General features: G+C 35.2%; 1 protein-coding gene across 1 annotated transcript in view; it reads left to right on the forward strand.

The window, feature by feature from the left end:
• Positions 1-18,573, forward strand: part of LOC145681802 (uncharacterized) — a 39,445-nt gene extending 20,872 nt beyond the window's left edge. The window contains exons 4-5 of the mRNA XM_081753412.1: positions 386-666; positions 18,520-18,573. Coding sequence (XP_081609538.1) covers positions 386-666; positions 18,520-18,573 — 335 coding nt within the window. The remainder of the gene's footprint in view (positions 1-385; positions 667-18,519) is intronic.
• The last annotated feature ends 2,033 nt before the right edge of the window (positions 18,574-20,606 follow it).

Consider the following 20,606-nt stretch of genomic DNA (forward strand, 5'->3'; position numbering starts at 1 on the left):
AAATGCACAATTTAGTACTACGAAGATTACAACACATGTTTGTTATTTACTGTCCACTTAATCGAAATTATACATTATTATATCTTGACAGAGCACGATTATTATAGCAACGTTAGCTCCGACCCGAGCGAAAGGCTACAGACGAAGAACCAATCCTAAAAGTTACTCCCTTCTCACCCTTTTCAACCCCTTCGACATCACAATCTGTTTCTTTTGTACATCCTCAATTTGATTTCTACGCAACCCCCGTCAGATCCTGTACTTTAAGCTCTACCAAATTCAATGTTTACAAAATCCTGGGTGCAACTTGTCAGTTCTGACATCCCCAATTACACAATTAATTAACACGTTATCTGAGGTTTTAGTGGACGTTATTTTGGTCCAGGAATCATTCAGGATATTACCCACCCATATTCCGATTTTGTTAAGTTCAAGACTGCTCGAGGAAGATTCAAGGTTGATTCGGTTGCAGTACGAAGGTTGAAAAAGTACTACGAGAAACAGGAGAAGGAAAACCAGGAAGAGGGAGAAGAATATGACGTTGACTTGGATATACAAGACGTTGTGGAGGATGTGACTACGAATGCCTGCCGTGCCGAAGTGCAGGAAGAGAAACAGAAGCGAGAGGATGCAGAAGAACATTGTGAAATTGTTTTTAATCCCGCGGTGAATATGATAGAAAAAGAAGAATATATGCTATCTGTGAAATTTCGTGAGGTTGTGATTGCCAACCAATTACTCACTTGGGCTGAAACAGGGAAGAATTGTTCCGGTTTGAAACCGAAGTTTGGTGCCAATTCTGCAATCAACAAGAAAATTAGTGTTTTTCGAGAAGATATCGCTATGATTAAAGCTGACGCTGTTGTCAACCCCACGAATGAATTACTTATTCCAAGGAGGAGCAGATAGAAGTATCCAAGAAGCTGCAGGAGGTGCCTTCCATTTCAATTCAGGCAGAGCATGTACCATCACCATCTCAGATATTGTTGAAACTTTTTTTATAGCAACTAGACATGTTTTTAAGAGACCCATATTTTTTTGTTTTGTCGAAAAAAAATTTCCCGCCAAGTAATGGGCCATCAAAGACGGGGAGTACAATTTATGAATTGTAGAAGACATGGAAAATGGTCAATTTCGGAGCCTCACCATTCGGCTATGGAGACAGGTAGAGTTATAATTCTTGTTGTGGTATGTACATAGGGATATAAATAAACTATTTTTTATTATAGTTTGGTTTGCGCATGCGTATCTTTTTGTACATAAATTAACAAATGAACGTCAATTTATCTGAAAAGTCGAAGTTTGCGAATTTTTTTCGAGTACTTCCGGTTCGAATTTTAAAATTCTGTTTTCACGGTTGGTAAGACCTAGTTACCCGCTTTCCGAAAAACATTTTGTATCGCTTCTGTGGTCAACCATTTTGTCGCAAAAAATTCGAGAAATTGTAAAATTTTCAAAAATCGCCATTTTTGGGCGCCATTTTCTCGAAAACACCATTTTTTAAAATTCTGAAATTTTGTCAGATGGTTCAACTTTACCTGAATAATAAGCACACCAAATACCATTCTCGACCAATGCTTCATGGATTAACTGCAGCCTCTTAAAGTTAGCGAAGTTTCGTTAATTTTGATGTCACAGTTAGCAACACTGGGAACAATAAAAGTGCAATGATTTGATGATGTTTGTGGTTCATATTCATTAAATGAAGAATAAAAGGTTTTCTTGGCTGTTTTTTTTATTATTATTTTGAACAAAGAGGCTCTCTGAAATAGTAAAATGAGCCCCCCCTACTCCTCCGTTTTCTTAAACTGAAGTAATCTGGGTGGAAATTACGATTACGAAACACACAAATTTTAAGTTTACTTGAAATGACCATCCAATGAATTCTGTGATCTATAAAAGGCCTAAACTATTACCTCAGTATGATTTGGAATGCTGCAGACAAATTCTCAATTAAGTGCGATGTCATTACAGTGATCGAAAAATGACAAAAAGTTAAAAAAAAAATCGAAAGTTTTCTTACGCGTTCCAAAGAAATTTACTGAATTTTTAAACAGAACAATCCCAGCATAAAAATGGGTCACTCGGAATTTTATAGTATTCGACTAAAGTGTGTCAGTCCGCAACCTGAGAGGGAAGTGTGTGTGTGTGTGTGTGTGTGTGTGTGTGTGTGTGTGTGTGTGTGTGTGTGTATTGTGCAAATTTTAAGTTAGCTGCTACTGCGTTGCTGCAAATCAAAGGTGCAACCTGTATTGAAGTTGTCATGAGTGACGAATTTCCTTTAGTAGTATGATCTGTAGAAAATGACAGCTGTCTTCTTCAAGAATGTGGTGAATGTCCTGGAGTGGAAGAAATAAGTGTGGTGTCTTTAATTATTGATCCTGATTAAAATGAAAGTGGTTACGTATGCCATATGGGAGAATAATGATCTCATTACAAAAAAAAAAAAAAAAAAAACTGTGCCACTTTCTGTTTTCGTATCGTACATTGCCGGTTTAACTGTAAGAATTGTAATTCATGACTACATCAAGAAAATCCAAAGAGAATCAATTGCTACCGAAAACCACCGTATAAAATTTCAAGATACAAATTCTATTTTACTTCATGTGGACTTCATTGAAAACTGGACTGTTATTCTGCAAAGTGAAATTCAGAGTTATCACCAAAATATGAAACAGTTGACAGTTTTGTTGTAATAAACGACGATAAAACACACGATTCGGCTCATGTACTCATAGTCATAGACAAGATTCTAAACATACTCGAAGAAAAGCGAAAATATATTTTATAGAAAAAGGTTTGAATACGTGAAAATAAGTGTCTACAATTTCCCAAACCGTGTCAGTGATTTCTGATGGTGCTGCATCCCACTTTAAAAATCGCTTTCAGATGTTCGAGATGCAGACAGGTCCGATAAAGCAGTTTTTGCAGTGAAACCGGCCATGCAAGGGTCTCTGCGACGGTAGTGGGGAAGGGGGGGGGGAAAGAATGTGGCAACACGCCATAGCCTTAGACTAAAACAGATACACAGTATTAAAACCGCAGAAGAAAAAAATGAAATGAAATCCGAAGTTTTACGTTCCACGGTTATGCCAGTTAGGCTAAAGGAGACGGTGATTATGAGAAATGGTGGAAAACGGCACGAGCTGGGATCGAACCAGGGACCCCAAGCACCGGAAGTGAACGCTCTACCACTGAGCCACCGCGTCCCCACTAAAACCGCAGGAGAATTCGTGAGTATAGTGCAAGTAAAAAACTCCGGGTATTACTCTCGTTTTGTTACCTGGAACTGAATTCGACGACTTCCGGAAGAAAAAAGGGAAAGTATGCGACCGGTAACTGGTATTCAACAAAGTTATCTTTGGCTTTCGGAAAATTGCGAAGTTTTTATGGCAGTAACGGGTCACCATGAACTAACTTCATACTTCCCCCAAAATCGAACTTTTGCAATTCAAAGTGTAGATTTAAGAAATCTGCAAAAAGGAACTTTTGTTATATACATATATGTATGATAACCAGTGGTGCGTAGCAGAAATATTATGAATTACGTGAAGTTTAAGTGCTGTTTATGCTTCCACATGAACCTTCAGCAGGGTACAGGTTTCCAGAAGAGCATAAGAGAAGTGAAAATAAGTGTTTTGTGACTATCGACAATGTGCTACGCAGGGGCGGATCCAGGACATACTTCTGGGGGGGGGGGGGATTGTAATACTGCTACTTAGAGCTACTTTTAAGAGCTCCAAACTCTGGGATGGGTTTTATTTATATATAAATAAGAAAGTTTCTTCTGGGGGGGGGGCAATCGTCCCCCTAGATCCACTCCTGGATGAGTTATGAGTGAACCAACATTTATCGGAGCATCTGCACGGTTACATGCTATTAGCAAAGAAGACAACAACCAAGCAAATGATTGGTCCATGTAAAAGAAAAAAAATCAGTGAAATTTTGTTTCCGAAGACCATTTTAAGTAAGTGAACTTGAAATTTGTGTGTTTCGTAATCGTAATTTCCACCTCAGATTACTTCAGTTTAAGAAAACGGAGGAGTAGAGGGAGGCTCATTTTACTATTTCAGAGAGCCTTTTTAATCAAAATAATAAAAAAAACAGCCAAGAAAACCATTTATTCTTCATCTAATGAATGTGAACCACAAACATCATCAAATCATTGCACTTTTATCGTTCCCAGTGTTGCTAACTGTGACATCAAAATTAACGAAACTTCGCTAACTTTAAAAGGCTGCCGTTAATCCATGAAGCATTGGTCGAGAATGGTATTTGGTGTGTTTATTATTCAGGTAAAGTTGAACCATCTGACAAAATTTCAGAATTTTAAAAAATGGTGTTTTCGAGAAAATGGCGCCCAAAAATGGCGATTTTTGAGAATTTTACAATTTCTCGAATTTTTTGCGACAAAACGGTTGACCACAGAAGCGATACAAAATGTTTTTCGGAAAGCGGGTAACTAGGTCTTACCAACCGTGAAAACAGAATTTTAAAATTCGAACCGGAAGTACTCGAAAAAAATTCGCAAACTTCGACTTTTCAGATAAATTGACGTTCATTTGTTAATTTATGTACAAAAGGATACGCATGCGCAAACCAAACTATAATAAAAAATAGTTTATTTATATCCCTATGTACATACCACAACAAGAATTATAACTCTACCTGTCTCCATAGCCGAATGGTGAGGCTCCGAAATTGACCATTTTCCATGTCTTCTACAATTCATAAATTGTACTCCCCGTCTTTGATGGCCCATTACTTGGCGGGAAAATTTTTTTCGACAAAACAAAAAAATATGGGTCTCTTAAAAACATGTGTAGTTGCTATAAAAAAAGTTTCAACAATATCTGAGATGGTGATGGTACAATTTTATATTTTTTTGCCTGAGTTGAAATGGAAGGCACCAGGAGAAGAATTTCGTAAAGATTGTGAGAAAATACGTTCTTTGAAACCAGGACAACTGAAGATTGCTCCAGGCTATAATCTCCCCGCTGATCATGTATTGTTGACGTGTGGTCCCAAAGATGCGAACAAGAAAACTTTGGAGAATTGTTATAACAATTGTTTTGATTTTGTATTGAAAAATCAGTTTTCAAATGTGGCTTTTCCCTGCATCGTTGCCGGTGCGTTTCATTTCCCTAAGGAACCTGCTGCGAGAATTGCGTTGTTAAATACACGAAAATTTTTAGAGGATCATTTGGACAACGTAGGCATCACAATCTGTTTCCTTTGTACATCCTCAATTTGATTTGTACGCAACCCACGTCAGATCCTGTACTTTAAGCTCTACCAAATTCAATGTTTACAAAATCCTTCCGCAACTTGTCAGTTCTGACATCCCTTACTACATAATTAATTAGCACGTTATCTGAGCTTTCAGACTGACAAAGGGCGATATTACCACATTGTTTTTTCGCAACGTACGCCGGCGATACTGCCTTTTTCACGACCAATAGCTCAGTTGCACAGTGTTGCATCTACATGCAATCTCAACTCATAGGTTTTCATGAATGGATAAGACGTTGGAGGATTAAAATCAATGCAGCCAAAAGCTGTGCTGTCATCCGCAGTACGAGACGCATCGAAATTTAACCTATGAGAACGCACACATTCTTCATGCCACGCTCACCAAATACTTGGGTGTGACTTTAGATCATGGTCTAACGTTCGCCTCACACATCAGACACATAAAACAGAGAGCTTTACGAAAAATCACAACGTTGTACCCCATCTTGCGCTGTAGCTCCCTTTCTCACGAGGTCCGAGTTCACATCTTCAAAATGATAGTCATGGCTACAATCTCTTATGCATGCCCTACCTAGCAACATGTTTCACATAGTCACATACAAACTCTCGAAAGTTTGGAAACTCGAGCTGGTCGTGTAATCACTGGTCACGACAGATATAAACGAAACAGCCAGGTTCTGGAAGTTTTAGAGCTACCCATTGTCAGAGACCTTCTACGGCATCTCCACAATAAGTTCTGGCGTACTTTACCCAGACATATAAATCCAGCTATAGCTAACATCGGCACCGAATGCGCTCTGCGGAACATCCATTGAACACCATGCATTTAACATCTTTCCAGAACTTGTAATGAAGTCATAATCAGCTACTTTGCGATAGCTGCTTATGTCGACTCCCATCCATAACAAAACAATAGTAATATCCAACAAACCACCAGCAAATCTTGATATATTCTTTGTACCAGATTACTCGTGGAGTCAGGGGTTCCGGCCCGATACTCTATACATAACCACAAAATTACCGTAACCGTGAAAGTTGGTTTTGCCCGAAGAAAGGGCAAAACCCTTTAAACGGGAAGACGAACCAAAAAACCTTGGTGTTAAATTAAAACCCAAGCAACACGCTAAAGTGAACTTGTTGGGTCATATTATACACCAAGTTGGGTTAAACGTATTAACCGGTTATGCGATTTCACACCAATTGGGTTGTTGGGCTGGACTTCTACATTTAACTGCACGTTGGGTTTAACTTATTTCAACCCAATTTAACTAAACGCTTTGACCCTATTTGGGTCGGAGCAGTTTTAGCCACTAACATTGTTGGGTTAAAATATACACCAATATTGTCAATTTCAACCAAATCATTTTTCTCAGTGTAGAAGCTTCTGGAATAGCGAAGTATCGCATGTCAGAAAATCTCAACATCTAAAAGAAACAAAATATAATTTGTAATTCAAAATTAAAAGTTCATAATTGTACTGCAACTGATATTCGTGCTAAGTGCTAAAAATGGAGAAGTTCGGTTTAATGTGAAAATATGTACCATGTACCTAACACTGCTCAATTAAAATTGGGCTATGTGGCATTCATTGTAGAAATAGTTCAAATAATCGCCAAAAGAATGCTTGTAGTTCTATGTGCCACTAGTTCTAAAGTAAAATCTGGGCTTTTTCCTCAACATATTCATTTTGGCACTTAGCAAGGATTTAAGGTGGATCACTAGGTGTTCTCGCTGCTATGCTAAACGCTGCTTAAATATTGCGGCATTGCCAGGTAGTGTCGAGTGCTTGCTGGTACCAGATAATAAAAGAAGTAATCATGGAATTCTGCTTGGATAATTACTGGAAAAATTAGTTTTCGACCCTTACCGCAATTCACAGCTAAGTTCCGCTTCTCGAACTGCAACGCTAGAGTCCAGGAATTAAAAGTACAAATTTGGCAACAACGCATTATGGCGTTCTGCGCAAGTTTCTTCTCAAAATCTATTTCCTTAAATGTAAATTAATATTTAAATAAAATGTGAAATATAACAATAAAAACGGTCAAACAATATATCCACTTCCGTAATAAGATCGTTAGTTTAAAATACTTTACACATACAGATAAACATTTCATAAAATTGAGCACTTTTAGTAAGATCTAACAGCCAGTGCCATCTTGTGTGCTCATTGTAAAACGAATCAAATATTTTCTTTTATTTGTTACATTTTTCGATATCATCAGACACAACCAAATGAATCAGTGACTTGTGTTGTAGCTGAAACATAAATTTATCTTATAGTACAATATTTATAATATGTAACGTTTCATTGCGCAATAGTTAAGTTAATGAGCTGAAATATGTTCTGACTTCCGGGTGGTGATCCACAACCCGGAAAAGGGAAGGGGAGAGTAGCGGCCAACACCATTTAAACATAGACAACATTCAGATCATCATCTTGCGAGACAAAGGTAAACCCTGGAAAGCCCACGATCACGACATCTACAACATATCATAGTTTCATTCATTTACACCGAAATCAAAAATATCGTTATACCCGGCTGTTTTAAAAAAACCTGGACCTGTAGTGGCCAAACTTTCATAATTCGATGGTTGTGTCCATTAGGACTTTTTCTCATAATGAGAAGATCTTCAACATATCTTAGTTTTATTCAATCTTACCGAAATCCAGAACATCGTTATACTCAGCTGTTTTCAAGAAAATAGCCCTGTAGTGACCAAACGATTAGTGATTTGTGGTTATGCCCATTAAGACATTTTGTCAGGAACACAATATCTACAACATATCACGGCCTTAGTCATTTTTACCCGAAATCCAGAATGTCGTTATCTTCGGCTCTTTACAAAAAAGTGGCCCTGTAGTGGCCAAACAGTCAGTGATTTGTGGTCGTTCCCATTAAGACTCTTTCTTAGGAACACAATATCTACAACATATCACGTTTCAAGGAACTCCACCGAAATCCAATTTCCATTAGGATTGTGCGTAGTTCTTTGTCGTTTCAAAAGGGGCCATTTCTCCCCTACAACCCTTTTCTCGCAAAAACGACAAAACCCGTATTTCCTACTTTGAAGTCACCTTTGCATAGACAGACTTTCGTTTCTTTAAAATGTCCCTTTTAATCAAGGGACCCCTTTTTTTTGAAAAGGGGCCTTTGCCCCCATTTACTTATTTTAAGAGAGATACAAAAAGTACATGTCGATTTATTTTTGATCTAGTGTATATGTGTCAAGTTTGAAGAAAATCGGATGAAGACAATCCCTTGTGAAACTATCTCCTTTACACTTTTACTTTTTGGGCTGACGGGTTTTTGCCCCAAAGTCTTCAATTGTCATTGTAGTATCCAATGAGCAAATACGTTTTGAGATTCAAGGAATTCAGTAATGTTGTAAACAAAGACATTGCCACTACACCATTATATAGAAACTTTGGTTTTAAATTTCTTCATACGCAAATTATGCATGTGAATTGGTAACATGTTCATAAAACTTATATCTACACTCATATAGCTTTCTTTAATTTTAGATAGTCTAGCTTATGGTGTATCAAATTGTCTACGCCATCTAATATTGTATGCATGTATATTTTTGTCTAATACCACTATGGAAACGTCCTGTTTTACGTATATCAATGTATATTATAAAATTGAAAATTACTATGTTTGTGACTCTTAATATCTTGAACCACCGACCGATCTCGATCAAATTTTCAACATAGATGAGGTTCAAACCTGGCATGGTTTTTATCATATCACTTTGACGGTGCAACTTAGGGAAGGATAAGGGGAAGATATTTAAAAATGATCGCAAATGACCGATATTAGTGTCGAATCTATAATTTTCAGGGCGCTGAGAAGAACAGTGACAATTCCGATCCCGTTTACATCCAAATTCAACTCCGCAACTTGGGGAAGGGGGATATATATATATATATATATATATGATTTTAAAAATTACCAATATTAATGAGGAATCCATAGTTTTTGGGGTCGCTGAGATGAACAGTAACATTTTTCAATGCCGTTTAAATCCATTTCACTAAAAACAAACACATTATATTTCACGGGTACCAAACACATGATATAAGGAGTTGTGCATTTAAAATTTTTAACCCAGCGAAGCGGTTAATCGATCATAGTACTATATAAATATACAGATTAATCACAGTCATAGTTTTAATTTTTAACTGAGCAAACAGTGGTTTACAATGCTTATTGCTGGACACACCACAAATTATTGTAATACCCAAAACAGAACCTTGAGGTACACCATATCTTAATTCAGCTATTTGTGAGTACTCATCATTTACATAAACACATTGTGTACGGCCTTCTAAATATGTTTTGAGAAATTTTAAGCTCACATCCTGAAATCCATAACCATTTAGCTTCTTAATTAAAATGTTTTATCTAAACAGTCAAATACTTTGCTAAGATCACAAAATGTCGCAAATCCAACATTTATTTTCAAATATTTTATATACTTTCTACATCAACGTATCTATGGCATCAACAGTATACTTGCCTGCCCTAAACTGATATTCCCTAATTATACTATACTCATTTAAGTAATTAGGAGCTTGTTCTTTTACTACTATCTCAATAACATTAAAGAATATTAAGGATTTTGAACTATAATTGAAAGCACATGTGGGGTCATTTTTTTTTTAAATATCGGTACAACTCTAAATATTTTCAATAAATTAGAGAATATACCTTCTATAAGACACCTATTAATACAACCTGTGAGTGGGCGTACAATATAATTAATTCCTTTTTAAGATAGTCATTTGACACGTCATTCTATTCCTTCCTACTCGAAGATTTAAAATTGTTTACAACACGAATGATTCCCCAGAAGTCACATAATGAAAGACAAATGTGTACGGAAGGAAGTAATTTGTTCAGGCTCTTGTCTATTATAATCATGAATGGCGTTTTGCCATTCATTTTAATTTCTTCAATTAAAGTTGCAAAAGATGTGTTTAAAATGTCCAGCGAAATAGTAACACTATTCATTCTTTTACCACCTTCAACCTTGTTAATTATGTTTCAGGTCTCTTGCATTTATTTTTACCGTTTTCAATACAGTTTTGATTAATAAAGCATTTTAAATTTATTATTTCAGCTTTATATATTTTCTTCTTGCACTCACATAACATTTTATTATATGTGGTCGCTCTTCTTCAACATATCAAAATACATTATTGTCTTTCTCATATTGAATAAATCTGTATCACAAACTTTTATCGTATTTCCTTTTTGTATTATCCACTTTTATTTTGATCGTTTTGTGTGTGTGTGTGTGTGTGTGTGTGTGTGTGTGTGTGTGTGTGTGTGTGTGTGTGTGTGTGTGTGTGTGTGTGTGTGTGTGTGTGTGTGAATGTGTGGGAACTACATCTGATACATATTCAGAAATGCTGTTAAAAAAATGTAATCTAATCTAATCTAATATAAATAAAATAAAGAGTTTGTTTGTGTGTTTGTCTGTCTGTCTGTATGCGGCCTGGGGACCAGACGAGTGGACCGAGAATTACGAAATTTTGGTCAGGGTTACCTTGTCCCAGGCACCAGATCAAGACGAAGCCTTTTTTTCAAATTTCGAACCAGGGGAGGTCTCAGGGGAGGCGTTTACCGGAACCGGCTTGGAAACCAGACAAATTGATCGAGAGTTACCAAATCTTGGTCACGAATACCTTGGTCCAGGCTCCAGACCAGAGTTAAACGTTTTTGTCAAAAATCGAACCAGGAGGGTGTTTACCGGGACATGTAAAAGTAGTAGAAAATGACCGATATTAGTGTCGAATTCATAGTTTTCGCGGTCCCTGAAATCAACGGTGAAACTCCGATCGCATTAACTTCCAAATTCACGCTATTCGGCTCCGGGCCGGGGGTCACCGGGGCGTAAGATACCGAGACATATAAAAGTAATCCAAAATGACCGATATTAGTATCAAATCCATAGTTTTCGCGGTCGCTGAGATCAATGGTGATACTCCCACAGGCGTTGACTTCCAAATACAACCCCCGTGCGAAGCATGGGTTTATTCAACTAGTTATAAGAAAATGCATCATTGGCATCAAAATTTGTATAATTGTATTAACTGTTCCAATTTTCCTATGTAAGCAATGTAATAAATTCTTCGAGCTTAGTCGTTGTGGTGGGCCTTGTTTTAATTAACTTTAAGCTGTCTATGTTATTTCCATACATAGTATTCATATTTCTCTTCACCATTATCTCTACTGAGTCATGATCAGAAAATGGGAAAGGAACAACTTCAATACTTATTTCGGTGCTATTCATGTTGGTAAATATATTGTCTAAACAAGCAGATCCCTTAGTAGGTCTGCGTATAAATAGGGGACAAGAGTCCCATTTTACCCTTTTCCTCCACTCAGCACCACGAGGACACGATATTCACAAGACAATAACCAATGCCAACGATGCCATGTCATCAAATTCACTATCATGAGAAGGAGAAACCCTTCCATTTTCCTACATTGTATCGTCTCCTCCTTTGCTTTGTGTTCTCTTTCTCCTTCCTCCGATCGTAAACGAATGCTCTTTAAGTCGCACATTAGACAGTTGGAAATTACTGCTGTAGTAGCTTATACTGCCTTACGTTAGAGTTTTTGTTTGCTTTGAGTTTAGCGTCCCGTTCAGCAGCTACGCTATAAGAGACGTGTGCTTACAAATTAACATGGAATCCGAATCACGTAAACTTCTGCCGGGAATAGAACCTGAGTCTTCCGCGTCACCTACTGCCTTAGGATTAATGTGTATATTCATAAGTGTTCTAATTCCAATTCTCTGTCAATAAATTTTATCAATTGATATTTTCTTTTCGATATACAAGGATGATATCATCTCTTTTTTGAAACTTATTTCCATTAAATAAAATGCGTTATATGATCTAAAATTTTTTTGGACATTAATTATTATTTAGTCAGTATTACAAATAGAAGTACAATAAATAAATATAGATTTTAAGATAGACATAAGTACTTCAATTTTTGGATGATGATTGTTCTTTTGACTCAGTCCTGCCCAATGTCTCTAGACAGTCCTATCTTTACAATGAAAATTACGGTAATAAGTATAAATGTTTTATTGTATCTTGGATTGAGTCCCTGGTAGAATGGAACTAAAATTTTGAAGATTCTAATGCAATCAAGAATAAATTAAGATATAAAGAACGAAGAATAATACAGAAATAACTTGAACAAAAACAGAAGCCAACAATTAAGCTAGAAGGAAGAAGAGAAGCAATAATTAAGAAACGGGTCGGGACTTTAATTAAAGGATAGAAACCGATCTAGCTCACACCGATCTGAACTCAGATCATCCAGGGCGCTCATTATTTCCAATTTTGAAGAAGTAACCAATCAAGGACACTTACAGCCTAGGAATAGACAGAAAATACACAGACGTCATCGTTCGATTGGCAGACAGTGGGAAAATATCAGAAACAGTTATAAATGAAATGCAAGAGTGACTAGCAGTAAATTCAACATGAAGGTCACCTAAAAAGAGGAAGACCAAAGTTATGAGATACACAATAAAAGAAATAATAAGAAAAATTATAACGAAATACTTTGGATAGATTAATAATTACCTGCACCTTGGGCAGAAAGTGCTCATACATAAGCAATATACTTAATAGAATGTTAATTTAATAATAACAAAAGAAGAATGTTTTTAATATATGTAAAAAAATATATTATGGGATAGTGTTATGTTTGGAGTTGCTATGTAATTGTTTATGGATACCTAATCATCATGTCTGTGTGCATGTCAGTTTGAATGAAAATATATTAAAAAGTGTATCAACTAATAAAACATTTAGTACCGTTCATCGACTTTATAATTCCGATAGAAAAGGTGAGAATAATAATATGTATAATTATTAAAGATATTTTTTACATGCAAACTATTACTACCACTCAAGATTCAGATATCATCGATCGAACCAGGTTGACGACTACCCTTGGTGAGTCGTTATAAAAATTTTGGTGCCTTCACACCGGGATTAGCTAAAAATTTTGGTTTACCTCACCCGGGACTTTTCATAAATTCATATCCCGAAGCAAAGTAAGGGTGAATTTACTTTTGTAATAAAGTTAATGAATACAAATTTCACCAGACTAAGAAGTGGTAGAATTATCATAAGAAAAATGAACGGTGAGGCAATTGAGAAAGAATCCAATAATAGGGACGACGGTGAACATAGTGTAGCACCAGGAATGACATCAGAAGACCGAATCTTGCTAGCCTTACAGCGACAATTGATTCAGATGTCTACCGAGTTAAAGCAGACGATAGAACAGAAGTCCGAAGAATCTAACAAGCAATACGAGGAGTTAAGGCAGACGATAGAGATAAGTCCGAAGAATCTAACAAGCAATATGAGGAATTAAGTAGACGAATGGAACAGAAGTCAGATGAAACGAAACAGTCAATTGTCCAGGCGATGAATGACATCACCTCGCAGTTCGAGGAAAAGTTAAAAAGAATATCCGAGGATTGTCAGGATAAGCACAACCACCAAATCCAAGAAATCAGTGGTGTAAAAAAGGATTTAGAAGTAATAGAATCTTCTGTTCAACAGCAAAAGATTCAGGTCATCAATAATTCTAACAACATACGTGCAAATACGCAATTGATAGCTACTCTACAGGAAGAAATTAGAACGCTACAGGTTAAGGACAACACATACCACAATAATATGGGTAGTGAGCGCTTGGAGTTTCCCCACTCACCAGAGATGACTTCGCCTTCACCTGTGTCTGATGAGGATATTATTTTGGAAGAAATTCATCCGAAGAGTACAGATGGGCGGAAAAGGGATGGTGCAACGACACAGCACATCATGGATAGGAATTGTCACCCAATAAGTACACGGAATGATAAAAGGAAGGTAAAGTTAAGTGTTAAGATGAGTGAAATACGGGCTATGAGTAAATTCAGTGGTAAATGTAATGAGAACGCTACTTCTTTCCTGGAAAAATTTCAGGACGAATGCAATATAATGTGTATAGATAGATCACAATATATGAAATTAATCCCTCATGTATTACTCCCACCATGTTCTTTATGGTTTAAAGCCGTACGTGATCACATCAATACTGATGAGGAATTCAAAGCAGCACTGATTGCGAATTATGAAAATGACTTTTTGCTTGCAAATCGAGATGCCACCATTAGAAATCAACATTTCAATCCTCGTTTGCACAAATCTGTTGTTGAGTTTGTTGTAAATACATACAACGAATTAAAAGTCGTTAATCCATTGCAATCAGAATCTAGAATAATAGCATCGATTCGAAATTTGCTCCCATTTAAGTTACAACAGATCTTATTTTCTACACAGTGTATGAGTTTCAATCATTTATTAATGATTGTCCAATGCTATGAAACTCAATACCATGCTTTGAATCAACAAGCAGGAGTAGGTAAAAGTAAAAATAATTCAGATCATTTTGTACCTGTTCGGAATCTAAATATCCGAAGTGTGAATGATACGGAACACAACCTAAGCCGAGTAAATTCTAGCAATCAAAACGAGCAAAATAAGCAAAGTTACGCAGGGAATACGCCTAACCTAATTAATCGTAGCAATCCTTATGTTAGATCATATAATCAAAATAGGTTTAAAAATAGACGGAATGTATGGCGAAATTCCAGGAATACAGCAAACTACGTGGATAGACGTAATTGGAGGTCAAGAGATGGCACTTCGCATCAAGATCCAGGTATCGAAGTAATTCCTGTACAGAACAGTAATACGGGACGTAATCATGATTGTGCAGTACAATGTACTTTATTAGAATCATATGCAAGTATGAATGTAAGCTGATTACCGTTAATGAAACTAGGTTAAACCCATATCAGTTATAGATTCTTGTGAACTTTTATTTTCAATTTTATGAGTTAATGTTGATAATGAAAACGACTCTTATGAATACTTGAAGTGCTTAAATATAGTTTTAGATAGACTGGAAAGTTAATTTTCAAATTATTTTTATTTTTTTCTTGTTAATGTGAAGAATCATAATTCGATTCATAATTGATAAAAAACAAAGATTATTTATATTAGATTGACTTGTGTTGAAAACTTAACTGCCAAAGATTATGTTAAGTGTAAGATTCATTTTATTAAGTTAATTATTCAACGACTGTCTTGAATGAGATTCTTCTATATGTTGATGCCTTATTGATCCAATGTTTATTTTAAAATATCACCTAATATAACTATTATATAATGCGCCCTGGATAATGGTAACTCATGTTTGTTTCTTACGGTTTTGGCTTCGCACCCTTCAAAGATTAAATAAATGAGCGACGACATTTTAATAATAAAATATAATAATAATGTAATGAATGATAATGAAATAAATATAATTAATGTAATAAAAGATAAGTATTAATGAAATGAAAGATTTGTTATAAATATATATATATATGAAATGAAGATACATACGAGGGGCGATCAAAATGTGATGGACATATGTAATGTAAGACCATTATTGTAAACGGACCAGTGGTTCTTGAAGATAAAAGCCAAGCTCGCTTATGACTTTTATATTCAGTCCAATTGTCGGGCGACATTTTATATAACGAAATACTTTGGATAGATTAATAATTACCTGCACCTTGGGCAGAAAGTGCTCATACATAAGCAATATACTTAATAGAATGTTAATTTAATAATAACAAAAGAAGAATGTTTTTAATATATGTAAAAAAATATATTATGGGATAGTGTTATGTTTGGAGTTGCTATGTAATTGTTTATGGATACCTAATCATCATGTCTGTGTGCATGTCAGTTTGAATGAAAATATATTAAAAAGTGTATCAACTAATAAAACATTTAGTACCGTTCATCGACTTTATAATTCCGATAGAAAAGGTGAGAATAATAATATGTATAATTATTAAAGATATTTTTTACATGCAAACTATTACTACCACTCAAGATTCAGATATCATCGATCGAACCAGGTTGACGACTACCCTTGGTGAGTCGTTATAAAATAAAGTTCAAAATATATCATTTGCCGAAAGACGGATGATAAAGTGTAAATACAATGTAAAATCCAGACTAATTCAGGCTAAAAAGGCCTGGTAAAAGCTTCTGAGTGGTCACATCAACATAAAACAGAAGAAAAGGCTGATGAATATATAGCATATAGAGTGTAACATTGTATGGAAGCGAGATATGACTTGACTTTAGGAGAAGAAGGAAAATGGAGAATGGAAGCTTTGAAATGTGGTGCTAGAGAAGAATGATGAAAATGAGATAAACGGATAAGGTATCCAATGGGAAAGTGTTACAAATAATAAAAGGAACAAGGACTTTGTAGAACGTAGTTTCGAAAAGAAGATGTAGGATGCTTGAACACATTACGAGGCATGGAGGAATCATGCATTAGGCATGGAAGGAACATTAGAAGAAAATATACCCACAGGAAGGCTGCGATTGAAATATTCCGACCAAATAATACAAGATCTTAGTTGTGATCTTTCTGCTTTTCTTTTATTCTTTGTCACTTTCTTCTTTTCTTGCAGCCAGTGGCAAAAGGGTTCTTCCACACTGACGTCTGAAGAACTCTTGAGCAAGCAATAAAGAATCTTAGCAATTACTCCTCCTCCCGCAATAGAGAGAAAAGAACGTCTAGCTTCCATTCTTTTGTCCATGGAATTGCATATAATTTTTGTGATAGAAAGAGGTTCCAATAGCAGCATGTGAAAGAGTTATAACACAGCTAGAACTAGTAAAATGGCGCGGTTCTACATGTTTCCTCATGAGTTTATTACTTCTTGTAGTTGGTCTTGAAGTATACTTTACTCGTATGTGTTATGTATTTCTTGTCATGTTATGTGAATTTCTTTCATTCTCCTTCGATTTGTTTGATATTTTTTGAGTGATGATTATGAGTTGCCGTCACTCTTCCTCGAGTAGTTGCCTTTTTAAGTTAATGCCTTATGAATATGCCTAGGAGTGGAGCTATTGAGTAATGTATTTGTCACCGGTGAAGTATGAGAGAATATTAATTTCTGGATAGAGTATATATTTTTAGTTATTTGGATTCTTTTCTTAACTTTGGATCCATTTTTTGGTTGATGTTGTCTGGCGACAGCCTCCTAATGGTGTCATGGAGAATAAGCTGTATAATTTTGTTGATCGTCGTTCCAATTTCTGGTATTAGTTCTGTTCTTTCTTCGTATGCTGTTGTTAAGAACTATTTCTTGATTAGTATTTTTTATGGTGTTTGTCTTCTGGTAAATATGATATGGTAATTCTATACAGAGAATGCACTGCTATAGTATTACCTTCACACTTGGAAATGGTTCTTCTTCCGTGCTCCATTGGAGTAAGCAGTTGTATTCTAAGATATGGTTTCATAGCGTGTTAGATAAATCTAGATCATCCTGCCTCACATTTCTATGGTCAGAATTGTAGAGGAAAACATGGACATTTGCTTACACCAGTTGGACGATTGCCAAAAGCTTTCACTTAGCACAATGTTCCTCTATGTGTACCCAGCATCTGTAACGGTCGGTGGGATTACAAATATTCTTTGTTAGTGTGGTAGTACCTTCAGCACTTTCAATAAGGTTGGGGTCGCGGAAAGCCCCTATATCCTTGTACTTCGTATATCTTCTTGTATATGTTTACCCCTGTAGTGATAAGTTTACTTATTGGATGAGATCCAGGAACAGGATGAATTAAAGCTTAGTGATTCCTTTATCAGAACTTATCCTGATGATTTGGATGTAGTTAGTTCTTGACTTTGAAGTTGGCAAATAACTTCGTCTTTGTTGAGGCTGAGATGAACCTCTGTTATTACGATGATGAAAATAGCTTCTTTCGTGGGCAAGTTGGTCAAATCCGTTCTTTTCGAGCCATAAAACCTAGCTTCTGCACCACATCCAATAAGTATTTGTTAGTTAGAAAACTGAATTTATATTATTGTTTAGTAAATTGAATTTCCGTTATATCATAATTTTACTGGAAGATCGCTTTTGCATGGTGATCTTTAAAGTTCGTTGAGAAAAGGTTTCCTGAAAGTGAAGTTCTTGATTCTTCTCCTTTTGAATAATAAAAACATGATGGTAGTTCTTGACAAAAATAGCTTCACGCTTTTTCTTGTTGTGAAGATAAATTATTCATTGATATACTTGTAACATTCACTCCTCTAAACAGGAGAAAGTCATCCAGCTAGATTGCTATTTTGCCTTTGAAAATTTATTGAATTGTTTTAGAGAACATTATCTAGCATGCAGCAGAAAGTGGGAGGAGAAATTGATCGTGAATAGCGTCCTGTTTCGGAACAATAGTTTAAATTTTCTAACACTCAAGTACTTACTCCTTTCTCCTTGATACTGAATTCAAAATCCTTGTTTGGTTTAAGAGATCTGTCTCCTTAATGATATTGGCGCGATCATCTTTATAACATAAATATGTCTAGTTTGTTGTAATCGGCTAAATGTTTTATTAGCTGTATATAAATACATTCCGGAATGGAAGCCAAAAGTCCTTGGGCCTTCTTTTATGTTTGATAAGTGACATTGCAAATGTTCTTGCAAAGATGATAAAGTTCTTCATGTTTGAAGCTGGTAGTGATGATGGTACGGATGTTTTGATAAATTGATGTTGCTATTACTTGTTTTGTGGTAGTTTCAATAAACTGTTTGAAATAGCTTGTAAATTGAATCACTTCTTTTCTTCTTCTATTTCTGTACTAAGCTGTTCTTCATTGTGAGTAACAGTGTTTCTTGCTTTTAGGTTTACTAGCTTTTAGTTGCCTTCTTCTTCTTAGTGAGATTAGTATGTTGTGGTCCTAGAGAACATCTACTTGAGGTTTCCTAGTTTGTTCTAGGTAAAATTGCTGTCGTGTATGTTATTCCAAAAGACTACTTCATGGTTCTTCTAGGAGCAGCTGCTGCTGATGGTCATGTATAAATCTTAACGTCCGAGATATTTACCAGCTCCCGTTCGACGTTCCAATGTTTTACAGACGGCACATGAAAGAGAACAAGACATTCATTATTACAATGCAAAGAAAATTGTGTAAGCATACGTATTTTCATAGACATGATTCAGTGTGTTAAGTGTTATTTCAATAAATGAATGGCCAAAGAGAATATAATAATACAAAGTTTTATTGAGTTATCCAAGTAGTCTTAAAATACTAGGAAAAAATGTAATCTTGGCGTTATCTGTTTTAAGTTACATCCAACAAAAATACAATCATTCAGTCAACTCAATATTTATCTATTATTTTCACCGATTTTTGTTTTGTTTTTCAGTGGAAACACTAACCATAATCTCTTGCGATTAGAAATAGAGTGAGTTGCTTGATAGCTATGAAACACATAAACAAACATAATCGAACGATCCAGTTGTGAGTTGTTGATTCACTTCGTAGGAAAGGAATCTGTCCCCATTTTATGAATAGGTGTATGTATTTTATACATGTACATGTTTTAATACAAAATAATAAAGCCCTTTTCAAACTGTCATAATCATAATTTATTGCACCCGTTTATCGTCATAAGTTAAAACGAAATTGGATGTCAGTTTATATATATATATATATATATATATATATATATATATATATATATATATATATATATATATATATATATATATATATATACCGGTATGCATAAACGTATACTATTGTTACATATGGATTCTTATAGATTAACTAATTTACTTAATATACGTTTAATTTTACACATACCAATTATTTTGCACATATTCTTCAACAGACTAAAAGCATTGTTTTATCAAGTACGTTTTAAGTCAGATTCCAAAGCTGTTTACAGAGAACTGATTTTTTATACATGGTGGAAATAGGTTGTATAATAGAGTACCTTTGTGAGTAACTGATTTATTGTATATATTTATTCTATGTGTATGCAAGTGAATGCCTTCTTTACTTTTTTTGTTGTATCTGTGAATGTCTTTGCTCACAATAAATTAACTTCTCAAATATATTAATATTTCGAACAAATACATTGAGAGAAGAGTCATTAATTCAATTCCTTAAAACATTTCTGGAAGGAGAGTTCCATTCTAATCTTGCTAGTATCCTTACCACTTTCTCCTGTAGCCTAAAGATGACAAGACTTTTAGGTATATTTCCCCAGAACATCAATCCATAATTTATTATAGAATAGAAATTTGGGTAATATATACACTTAGCTGTTTTTACGTTAATCTTATCTCTCATACTTCTAATTACATAACACAGTTTGCTTAACTTACTTCATACATGTTCTAAATGTGGTTCCCAGTTGAAATTATTAGATATTTTAACTTCAAACTGTTTTATTATTTA

The sequence above is a fragment of the Thermobia domestica genome, chromosome 3, assembly GCF_964235325.1.
Source record: "Thermobia domestica chromosome 3, izTheDome1.hap1.1, whole genome shotgun sequence".
NCBI classification, from domain to species: Eukaryota; Metazoa; Arthropoda; class Insecta; order Zygentoma; family Lepismatidae; genus Thermobia; species Thermobia domestica.